The following is a 12,462-nucleotide window of genomic DNA, read 5'->3' as shown; positions in this document are numbered from 1 at the left end:
ATTTGTAGACAAATTGGAACAATAATGTGGGTTTCATAACAAAAAGACCTAAAATTGGGGCTACTTTAGTATGGGACCTACACCCAAACCCAAACAAATATCCTACACCCGATTTATTCGCATTTTATAGGCTTAAGATGTTAAATCTGTAGATCGATCTATAAGGTGCTATATAAACGATTTTTTCAAATTTCAGCAAAATTACATGACATTAAATATGCCTTTTAGGATTTAAAGATTTAAAATTTGGGGTTCAATCTATACGGGGGCCAATCCTCCAACATAAACGCTTAATAGATAAAAAATAAATTTGTGTCCAAAAATTCAGCTTCCTTAAACATAAAACTATTAAACTGAATCTTACCCTTATACGGACGTAATTCCAAAAATTTTGCTTGGATATGCACAAACTTTGGCACGACTTGATATTACCCATCTGATTGCCGCTAACGAGGCAACCATGTAATAATATTACTACATTTTGCCTTCCGTTTAAATAATGTGTGGACGTTTAAACAATTCTTACCTAGCAACCAGGATGCACTTATAATTTAGGTCATGCGAACAGCTGAGTAATATTTCTTACATTTGTTTTGATTTTGCAATAAATCTAAACGATGTTTTATATGGTCCGATATTCGACGCAAAAGCAACAAAACAGTATTTTATTGATGAAAACTTTAAAACGCATTTGAAGAAGATAAATTATAAAAAAAAGTTATTTCTAAAACCACTTTGACACTTGCATTAACAGCGCTTGCCAATCAAGTTAGTTTCTTTGGCGGGTAGATTTTTGTTGTTGTGCTAGTGACGCTACCTCTAAGTTGTACCATTCCTAACAACCTAGCAGCAGTAAAAGCAAAGCAAAACTCGTATCTCTGTGCAGCTGCCTTTTCGACAGTTCGACTTCAAAATCGACTTTTTAACAATTGAAAATCGATTAGTCGAAAGTCGACTTTTATATCCAGATCCCTCGACGTCGTTCCCCTTTATATAGCTGCTTTAAGTTCATAAATGGTGCATTTTTGAGCGGATTTTTTGAAGACATTTGGTTATTATATTTCGACATCCGAGTTAGTGGGTATCCAAAGTTCAGCCCGACCGACTTTCTGACATTGTTGGAATTTTACCACCTGCCGCGCATGTTATTGTATGGGACCCAAAGAGAACAAATCATCTAAATCAATGAACCACGTCCATGACTGAACTCTTTATTCCAATGATTTACAGTGTTTTCAAATGGCACTGTATTACAAAAAGTCGAAAAAAGTTGAGACTTTCTTGCCTCGATAATATAGGGATTTTTTACATTTTTTGAACAAAATGAAATGGAGTAATACTTTTCATATACTTTAGGATTATCTCTTCTGAGTTCTTGATTAAGCTTATGAATTTGAATTTCCATCAGCTATTGCCGTTGGAGTTGTTTTGGTATAGATCCTAAAAAGTCCAAACATTTGTTAGTAATCCTCTTTCGATTTCTCATTATAACTAATGGTAATTTCGATTCTGAAAACATGTTTACACTAATGTTACACTTATACGGGACAATATATTGCAAATGGCGCCCCAACCCTCTCATAGTGTTACACTTTTTGCATTTTCAATCGAATGTTGTCAATTCGACCAAATAATACGGTAAAAATTACATTCTCGACTTTGGATGAAGAACTTTCTAGCAATGCATCTAATATGCTGTTAGCTAAACAAAACGCGTTAACTTTTTTCATATTTATATATATATATATATTTAATATTTTGCTGCAACATTCAACAAACGTTGTCTTCTTCTTCTTATGTTCAAACCAAATTTGCCTTTTTGCATTTTCAATCGAATGTTGTCAATTCGACCAAATAATACGGTAAAAATTACATTCTCGACTTTGGATGAAGAACTTTCTAGCAATGCATCTAATATGCTGTTAGCTAAACAAAACGCGTTCACTTTTTCCATATTTATATATATATATATATATATATATATATATATATATATATATATATATATATATATATATATATATATATATATATATATATTTAATATTTTGCTGCAACATTCAACAAACGTTGTCTTCTTCTTCTTATGTTCAAACCAAATTTGCTTGAATGATAGCCGCTGATTTTAAATTTTTTTGGAGTAACAAACACAAAATTTCGATTTCAGTACAACGTGTCTAAAAATGCTACACTTTTTTGCACAATCGAAACCACCATTGAAATAATTAGTGAAATATCCTTGATATTAAAGACACAAAGTGCTTTCTGTCCAAATTTAATGAGTTTTGAATTGTACATTTCTGTTTTTTACATCTATACTCATACAAAATTTGCACACATTATTAAAAGGCGTAGAATTTTACCCTTAAAACTAAATGTCCAATTTTGTACAATCCTTTTGACATAAATACAGAGGTGGAATCTCTTCGCCTCAACTAGAAACTCATTCGCCATTCATGGCGCATTTAGGAATTTCCAGCCTTATAACAGTATCCAACAAGAAATTGTCCTCTATTGTAGCAACATTAGATCAGATTGTCATTGTTCATCCATTGGCCACTCGTTGGATAGATCATCTTATTTTTCCTTTCCATTCACCCGTTATGTGTGTATGAATATGGTTTGTTTGTAAAGGGTGATTTTTTTGAGGTTAGGATTTTCATGCATTAGTATTTGACAGATCACGTGGGATTTCAGACATGGTGTCAAAGATAAAGATGCTCAGTATGCTTTGACATTTCATCATGAATAGACTTACTAACGAGCAACGCTTGCAAATCATTGAATTTTATTACCAAAATCAGTGTTCGGTTCGAAATGTGTTCATTCACCGATGCTTTACAGAAAAAATTTTAACCTCAAAAAAATCACCCTTTATAACTTGTTTCAACCGTTGCAAGAAAATCATGTACTGAAAGACACGTTTTTTGCACAGCAATGCCCATGTATGCGATTTTTATATAGAAGAATGTGGCCCGCTTCTTGCCTTACTCTATAGCATGGCCAACAATCGCTGTTGGCTAAAAGTCCATAAGGAGAACGATAAATTATAACTACTAACAATTGCAACTGGAAAATATGTCTATTAATCTTTGCTTTTTATAGAAAAAGCTTAGAATATCTCTTTTAAGCCCCCAGAACGGAGATAAGAAAGAAAAGCTAAAAAAAAACAAATGCGAATCAAATAACGTGGGAATTTCTTTCATACGCTTTACAATGGTCGTTTATGCTCGAAAAAGTATGCTGAGGATATTATGCCGAATAGTATGCAATTATTTATGAATTTTAATTTGAGAAAGCAAATTCCAAAGCAAACAGAAAACAAGTAAAAACGCGCCAAGTTCGCATCGCATCGCAATTGTCAAGTTCTATGCACGGTTGGTGCTCAACCATTTTGGTAATTGAATGGTTTTAGTTGTTGAAGTACGTCTTGTGATGCTTTACAGAGAAAATTTCAAAATTTAAAAGATTTTCAAGAAATTTGTTTTCCTGATTTTAAAATATTAATTGTTTTTAAAAAATGTATTTTATTAAATAGCATATTTACGACCCTTCAGCAAACATTTTCTTGATCGTCTTGATCATCTCAGAATGGCGAGACAATCTAGAACATACATTCTTTAAAGGATCGCTAATCAATATTTCGAGGTGTTACAAACGGAATTTCTTGATTAGTATAAACGGGGTTTTAAAATCTTTAAAGGATCGCTAATCAATATTTCGAGGTGTTACAAACGGAATTTCTTGATTAGTATAAACGTGCGTGGAAGTAATTACAGGACATACTCAAATACATTAAAATGTTACACATGTGAAATTTAAGCATTTAATAGGTAAACGTTGATTCAATATCCGCTTTCAGTTACCAAGAAAAATACTTACATATGGAATAAGCCCATAGTACTTTAATAAGCCTATAATTTTGCTTACCATGTTAGATGTGTGTGTTTCTGAATTGTGCATCAGCACAAACCAGGGATGATAAAAGCTGTTTTGAAAATGGTAAAAAATGCGACTCAAAATGGTACTTTTTACTGCCAAAAAATACCGTTTTTGCTGCATCATAGGAATCCACGCTGGACGCCATTGTAGCAGAAAAGATAGGACAAAAAAGCAATTTATAGGGCCCACTCCCTTTTTTAAAATTTTTGCACCCGATTTGTCTTCTTGAGGCCTTACAAGCCGCAACTTGGCTGAAATTTTGCATGGAGTGTTCAGTTATGACTTCCAACAACTGTGTCAAGTACGGTCCGAATCGGTCTATAACCTGGTATAGCTCCCATATTGACCGATCTCCCATTACAAGGCGAAATTTTTGTTCGATTTGTAAAGAAAGTACTAAATGGTGTCAATATTAGCACTAAACGAACGTTTCCCCCCACTTTTTATACGCATCAAGAATAGCATTTAACCCTTTTTTAACACGGTCACTGCCATTAATATCAAATTTTATAATCCTATCTTTTACCGTTCGGACGGAGCGTATTCTGAACTATTATGTACCCCGGGCCTATCTACTTCAACGTGGTAACACATTTGATTACTTGATTTGGGCCAAGCAGTTAGACATATAGCTCTTGTTTGTGTTAAAACAAAGAAAGTTTGTCTTAAAACCCAAAAAACTCGATATTATTTCTTTTTTTTAATTTTTAATAACTTTTAACTTTGGAAACAGGTACCAAATTGCTCGCGGTGCTATCGCGGTACTTTCGAGCTTTAAAAAGTACCATAGTATCAAGACTATCATCCCTGGCACAAACAAATAGTTTAATCTCTGTATGAAAACAACAAAATATATACAAAAATCGACGCCTAAAGGTAGGCTAGCATTTCCATTTAAAAAAAAAGTTGTAACAGCTTCCAATTATTTTCCTCACTGACGCGCACACTCCCATCTACAGTAACATTCGTGTATTTATTATTGCAAGAACTTATCTGCAAATTTCCGCCCAAACGCCAAACGGGAGTATAATTCCCCAAGTAGTACTACGTTATTATCTTCATATGTTACTGGACGTTACCATAATCACAGTCGCAAACTCATTAATGACCAACTATATTTTTTTCGCGCTTAAGTTCTGGAAAGCTCTACGCTTGCATGTCAATCACTACTACGATGGTTGCGACAGCAACATCGGCGCGTGGATATCATATTTATAACAAAAAAAGTACACGCAAAAGCAATTCGTTTGATAAAAAGGAAATTTTCTTCAAATAAACTTATTTTCTGAAAAACACTGGACTTTGTTTAGATAAGTACATGTTTTTGGCTATAAAATCTTGCAAAAATTTGTGACATATACAAAGTTTTTTTTTACCCTGACCATACCTTTCATTCTTGATGTATAGAACATGTTATTGGGGGTTTCAACTAGTTTTTCTTTGTTTATAAATTAAATAAACGTCAAACTTTAAAAATGGATTGCATACATATATTGAAAAGAATGCCAAACTCAATTTAATGTTGTAAGATAATTCAAACTCACATTTTTCGAATTATTAGCAGATCTCAGTTGGTAATTCAAAATCTTTTAGATTATATTTGGATTTATTTCGATGTTATGATACACAATTATATTAAAAGCCTTCCATTTTCGCACAACCCATTATGGTTTTGTATTATGATTGCTGTATTCGTTATGCTATTTATCGCACAAAACAAAAAAATTGTTGTTGTTATTGTTTTCGTACATTTAAATACCTACTTTGTGATGCTTATTTCTTTATCGTGTAAATGTTACCAAACAATATATGCGCCTTAGAATTTCTTGCTGTGTTTTCTTGTATCTAGCAGACATTTGTGTGTTTCTCTAATTCTAACCTCATTGGTCATACCAGCATTTTTGTACCGAAACTTTAAAAATTTACACTTTTTGAATTTACCATCCACACCCGTCCGAGCTGATCATTATACTAACTGCTCTTTGCTCAGGAAAAAATGTTGTGTGTGCGAATGTGCCTTTGCTTGTGACTAGCACAAAATTGCAATTATTTGCAAGCCAATGGGTCTGCTTGGGATGTTTTTGGTACGTACACAGTAGTGTGCTATATATATATATATTTTTGCCAACCACTGGTCTATATGCTCAAATACTCACCCTTTCTCTTTAGTAGAAGAGACACAAGAGAATAATTATTGGTCCGGTAAACGAATAATCATTTGAGGATATCGAATACTTTTGCCATTAAATAGTTTTTTCTTTTACAATAAAAGAAAGGTATTTTTATCGTAGAATTAGCTGCTTTACAATAAATAACGTTAGTTACGTTCAATAATACCACGGTCATGGCTAACGTTTGATATGCTGAAGCGAAAGGTTACACGGTTACAATAAAAATAAAATTTCGTGATAAAAGTATTTTGTTTGTCGTATAAATGTCCCAAACGTTTTATTTTTGGCGTGTATTTTTAAATTGTATCCCAATTGGTTGGATATAGTTAGTGAACTAAAATTTAAATAGCGAGAGCACTCAGTACTAGATGCCACTCTTTTAATTCCTATAATCTACATCTAAGTATAGACAAAAGCCTACTATTTGACATGTAAGAAAATAATATAAGCCAAAAAAATAAAACATTTGGGACATATATACGACAGACAAAATACTTTTGTTACGAAGCTTTTCTCTTTTATTGTAGCTGTGTAACGTTTCGCTTCAACATATCAAACTTTAGCTATAAACGTAGTATTATTGGATTAACTAAATTTGTTCATTGCAAAACCTTTAGCAGCTACGCCTTCGGCAAAAATACCTTTCTTTTATTGTAAAAGCAAAAACTGTTTAATGGCAAAAGTCTTCGATATCCGCAAATGATTATTCGTTTACCGGAACAATAATTATTCTCTTGTGTCTCTCCTACTAGACTGGAAGGGTCACTTTTTGAGCGTATAGACCGGTGATGGGCAAGAATACTCAACCTTTACTTTACTGTATACATACACAAGAAAATAATCTCAAGCAAGCCCATGGGCTTGCAAATAATTGCAATTGTGTCACGGGTATAGAGACATTCTCACACACAAATTTTGTCCCATTTTTTTGACCGAGCAAAGATTAGTCAGTATATTGAGCAGTTCGGACGAGTGCGGTTGGAAAACTCGGAAAGGGACAATTTTTAAAGTTTCGCATAAAAATGCTGGTATGGCCAATGACGAAAATCATTAGAGCAACAGACAAATGGCTGCCAGGCACAAGCACAAACACAATAAGAATTTCTAAGGCACATATATTGTTTGGTAACATTTATGCAATAAAGAAATATCCATCCCAAAGTTGGTATTTAAATGTGCTAAAACAACAACTCCCACAAGTACTTTTTTGTTTTATTTATAGCTTAACGTATATCATAAAAACGAAACAAACTCTGAAAGAGTTTTAATTATCAACTGAGATCTGCCTGTAATTGGCAAAAACTAAAGTTAAAAAGAAAATAAATTAGCATGGCGTTCGATTAATTTAAAAATAAAATCTAGTTGAAACTCCGATAACATGTTTCAAGATTTAAAAAAAGGTAAAAAAAAATTGCAAATGTACCTCGTATATCTTCCTTAACATTTCACCACCTAATTGTATGTCTGTGTAATCCTTTCCATTTTGTTTCGCACAATTGCCTCTAATCAGCTTAAAACAAAAACCGAAATAAACTTTAGATATTTGTTGCTCCGATTGTAATGCTATTAGAGAAAACGAAATGTTTTCCATTGGATTTTTATAGTTTTTCATTAAACTGAAAGGATTTTTCAATCAATTTTTATGTGTTGAGAAGAGAAGTAAAGAATCAAGCAAAGGATCTGAAATGATATTTTTTGTTTTAATGTCATTGAACATAAAAAATTTAGATTTAAGTTTGTCATTCCAAACATTTGTTTTTCCTTAATCGAGATGGCAAATTTATTTTCTTCAAAATTAATTGGCAAACTTTTATCGTTTGCATCTTTTTGGGTTTGTACAAAATATTAGTTTGGCTCAAAAGGTGTGTCACACCACAAACGTACACTAGGCCACCATTAGCCTTCATTTGCCAATAGGCTTGAAAAGTTGCACTATAAAACTAACTAGATGTTGGATTACCACCTATTTTATGGGAATGTGTACTGAGGCAGAATGTGCTAATGAACCTCCATTAAGTTTCCATTGACTGTATAATAACCGACGCCTAAATGTATGCAGCAAAAGCACGTTCTTTTACATGTAAAGAAGATAAACTACTGATGTTCGATATAAAAAAACTACTGTTTAAACTTCTTTTAGAAATTATTTGAATGAAGTTAGGAAAAGGACATTTTGTTATCTCATGTTAGTATTTAAGTACGTGAACTTTGTATGCAACTAATACAAAAACCATAGAAAATGACATCATGATAAAATGATTTTTTACACATATATTGATTATGCAGATTTGTTTTCCAAATTGATCCTTATATTAAAGAAAAATGTGAGAAGTGTGCCCCTGTGCCTTAATGGAAATTTCATGGGCTAATTTTGGCTAATGTTCCAATGCTTTCGTTACAGTATCAGATATTGGGAAATGCATGGAAAATTTTTATCTAATTAGGTATCTATTCTAAATATAACCCAATTTTAGTGGGTTGGCGTTCGACCACCTAACTTCCAGTAAATCTTGTGTATTGTGTATATTTTGTAATGATACAAACACAAAAATATGTGGAATCTAATTTAAATTCCATAGTTCATTTCATTTCGCTTGATATAACCATATTTTGCCTCGATCATTGCTCTGAATTGGCTAAGAAAGAGTTGCAAGCCGCATGAATGTAAAGTGCTAAATTGCTGCCCATGAACATTCCCTTAAGGAGCAGGGGCAAACTTTTCACTTATCAATAAATTCTGTCCGATTCAAGTTTACGCTCAATGATAAAGAGGCCTCCCTTTTATAGCCGAGTCCGAACGGCGTGCCGCAGTGCGACATCTCTTTGTGGCGAAGTTTTTACATGGTTGCCATGCCATTTTTTTTAAATGACACCTAGTTCCCACAATTGTCGCCAGCATTAGAAGAGGATAACCAGCGCTGACAATTTTTTCTGATGTTCTCGCCATGATTCGAACCCAGGCTTCATAGCCGGATATGTTTACTTCTGCGCTACGTTGGCCTCCAAGCATCCATACCTTGATATCTAAAAGGACCGAAATAGAAAAGTCCATGGGATTGACATCCGGCGAAGCGGATAGCCACGTGAGGATGAAGTGAAGTGTGAAACATGATTTTTCTTGGTATTGAAGCTGAAATGAAAAAAATTAACAAAAAAAAATGTTGTTGAAAAACGTTAAAAATTTAATGATATTAACTGGACAACAAATCAATGAAAATAATTTTATTACCTTAATGACGAATTTCATTTCATAACTCGCATGCCATTAAGTACTTGCAAAAACGGGATCGAATCCCCGGCCAGTAAAAAAAAAAAATTATATATATTTTTTTAACATATCTTAAAAAATTCGGCATAAAAAATAAGTATTTCGTATTCAAATTTAATTGGGACACTTATTACTGTGCAGTCATACTTATTGAGTTATTTCATAATAAGGAAGATTATGTCGGTAGGCTAGAGGATGCGTGCAAGACTACCAAACATAGGGTATTCTAGGGTATTAGTAAAGAGAGTGACAGAAAAACAAAAAACAGAGACCAATTAGTAAACGAACAAAAACAAGCAGCGCGAGCCGAACAAAGAAAATAAATTATTATGAGAACAAATTATTAGCAGAAAATAAATTATTTTCTATTGATTGAATGAAACTTGTTTCATTCATGCAATGAAGCTCTACGTTGGTTCCAAAGCAATTACAAATTTCATTGCATTAATGTAAGATTTCATACCAGTTACGAGGGGTTTCCTTTGATTTAAACACATGATGCCACAGAATTTATAATCCAAGATGTCATTTGTTTGCGCTTTCAAAGGGCAAAAGAGTTTTGCAAAAGATATTTGTTTTTGTTACTATTGGCATTGTTGGATAAGTTGGATTTGAGTAAGGGAAGTGAGATTTGATTTGTTTTCTATTGCGCTCGTGAAGCAAGTCGTCTTAAAGAGCCCTGTTCAAATTCAGATGTGTGCTTTACAGCCTACTCTACCCATGATCCGTTTGACATCGTCCACTGATGGTTTTTCTTGGTCGAAAATGATATCGCGATACGGATAGCCAGTCAAATGCTTCTAGCTACCACACACTTTTGTCATCTTCCATATATCGACTAAATCTTCAATTTATTTCTTATGTTTTTTTCTTTTGTTATTGCGAATAAAACAAAAACAAATGTTCGAAATTTTTTTTGTCCGCAAATATTTAAAAATCTAATTGCCTTTAAAATCCCCGAACATATGTTTTGTTTTCTTTCATTAGCTCCCGAAAAGTATGCACTGGCTTTTGATGTTTTAAAGAGCAACAATAATCAAAACCACAAGACTTCGTTGCATAAAATAAACCTTTGACTCAATAACTAAAATGTCAATGCTCTTTGCTATGCGCAAATATACTGCGTCTGTATGACCACACAAAAAATATGCTGCCAACAAGTCGAGTATACCACGGTCTGGCTGGCCTGTGTTCAACACAAATGACCATGATTTTTATATAAATCGATTTTCGTGTTTTTTTTTTCGTCCAAGCAATCATAATTTAATGTTCTTAAGTGGTAAGAGGGACACAATGTCTGTGATGTGATTTGTGTTCTCTGCAAGGGTTATGACTAGTAGCTGTTATTAGAAAAAGACATTCTTGCGTGAGTGAAAACATTTTATAACGCCAACGTCTCTGCTGTTAAGAAAGGTTCTGGGTGTCGGTATTCGTGTTCTAAAATATGTCCCCTGCCTTAAATGGTGACTTAAAAAAAGGCTTATGACAAACGATTGCAGAAGCGACAAAGGCAAGGGTTTTAAGGGGGAGTTCATTCATTCATTTAATTAAAAGCTTGACATGACATAACCATATGCATGACTAGCCTTTGCAAAGTGATTTGACTATTAATTTTGTTTGCTTTCTTTCTCTTCTTACAGCCCGCCGCCATAGAAGATTTACGCAAGTGGACCTCTGCCGAGGCCTTGGGCGATGTTACAGTTACGCCCGATTGCATGCACCATGTGGATACTTCGGTATCCACTTCTGTGGTTATTGGTGATAATGGTGTCCTCACACCGGCCCTGTCTCCGTCCGTTCTATCAGCTGATGCTGTAGATGCCCTCTATTCCGTAGATGTCAATAATACATTAATCGATAACAGTCATATTCCTAATGATATCAATAACGATGTGCCTTTAAATCATCGACTGCCCTCCCCCGAGGAACAATGTAAAATTATAGCATTAAGGTAAGTCTCTATATATGTACATTAAAAATTAATATGAAATATTGTAGCTTTAATAAAGAAAATTAGGAAAGTTCTAACTCATAGAATATTTGTATTGTTTTCTTTTGTAGTACCTGTTATCGTATCTACGAACAGAATCCGTACAAAAAGGATTACAAAAAATAAGATTTTTTTTGTCGAAGTATTTTTTGGTAATGATTTCAAACCAGAGATGTAAAACTTGAAAATAACATTTTTAAATGTAAGTCGCTATCTCCTAACAGATACAAACTTCCGTTTCTAAATTCGTTCTCATTTTATTTCACATATGACTCGCACTCGCACCACTGTAGCGCTTAGTTTAGCATGTCTGCCGGAAACATGGTCCGATATGACCCACTTACAATCCCAACCGGCCTACACTAATAGAAAGTATTTGCCCAAAATTCCAAGCGCCTAGCTTCACTGCTTTAAAAGTCAGCCTGCTTTCGACAGACGGACGACATAAAATGAAGTTCAAAATATCGTTGAAGATTACGAAATTGACTTTAAGAAAAGGACAATATTGTACCATAGTTAAAGGTACAAAACGGAATGAGTGCGTTGAGTTTTTTGAGAGTCATATGCAAATGCAAATTTGCCAATGAACAGTCAGTCCATTTTGGAACATGGGCAAAGTTCTCACATATCAATGAGTGTTGTCCGATTCAATTTTAAGCTCAATGGTAAGGGACCTTCTTTTATGGCCGAGTCCGAACGGCGTGCCGCAGTGCGACTCTTTGGGGAGAAGTTTTTACATGGCATACCTACAAAAGATTAATTCGTTTCACATGAAAGAAATTTTCACCAAGTAAACTTATTTTCTGAAAAAAGTTGGATTTTTTTTTTGCAAGAATTTGGGACAAACATAAATTTTTTGTTTACACTGCAACATAATTCTAACTCAAATTTTTACCAATTATAAGAAAATCCAAGTAAGTAATTCAGCTCTTTCAGAGTATATTTGGATTTATTTCGATCTTATGGTACACAATTATATTAAAAGCCTTACATGTTGATTAAATGAATTTTGCCATTGCATTTCCGAGTTTACCATCCGCCCATTAAGTTTTATCCATCGCTGGTCGATATGCTTAAATACTCACCCTCTC

At 33.7% G+C, this 12,462-nt stretch overlaps 1 protein-coding gene across 1 annotated transcript in view; it reads left to right on the top strand.

Annotated features, from left to right (window-relative positions):
* The window catches only part of LOC106090035 (serine-rich adhesin for platelets), a 267,366-nt gene that overhangs the window by 176,107 nt on the left and 78,797 nt on the right, over positions 1-12,462 (top strand). The window contains exon 3 of the mRNA XM_013256080.2: positions 11,022-11,332. Within this exon, the coding sequence (XP_013111534.2) occupies positions 11,022-11,332 (311 nt within the window). The remainder of the gene's footprint in view (positions 1-11,021; positions 11,333-12,462) is intronic.

The sequence above is a fragment of the Stomoxys calcitrans genome, chromosome 2, assembly GCF_963082655.1.
Source record: "Stomoxys calcitrans chromosome 2, idStoCalc2.1, whole genome shotgun sequence".
Classification (NCBI taxonomy): domain Eukaryota; kingdom Metazoa; phylum Arthropoda; class Insecta; order Diptera; family Muscidae; genus Stomoxys; species Stomoxys calcitrans.
This window is presented reverse-complemented; position numbering and strand designations above follow the sequence as displayed.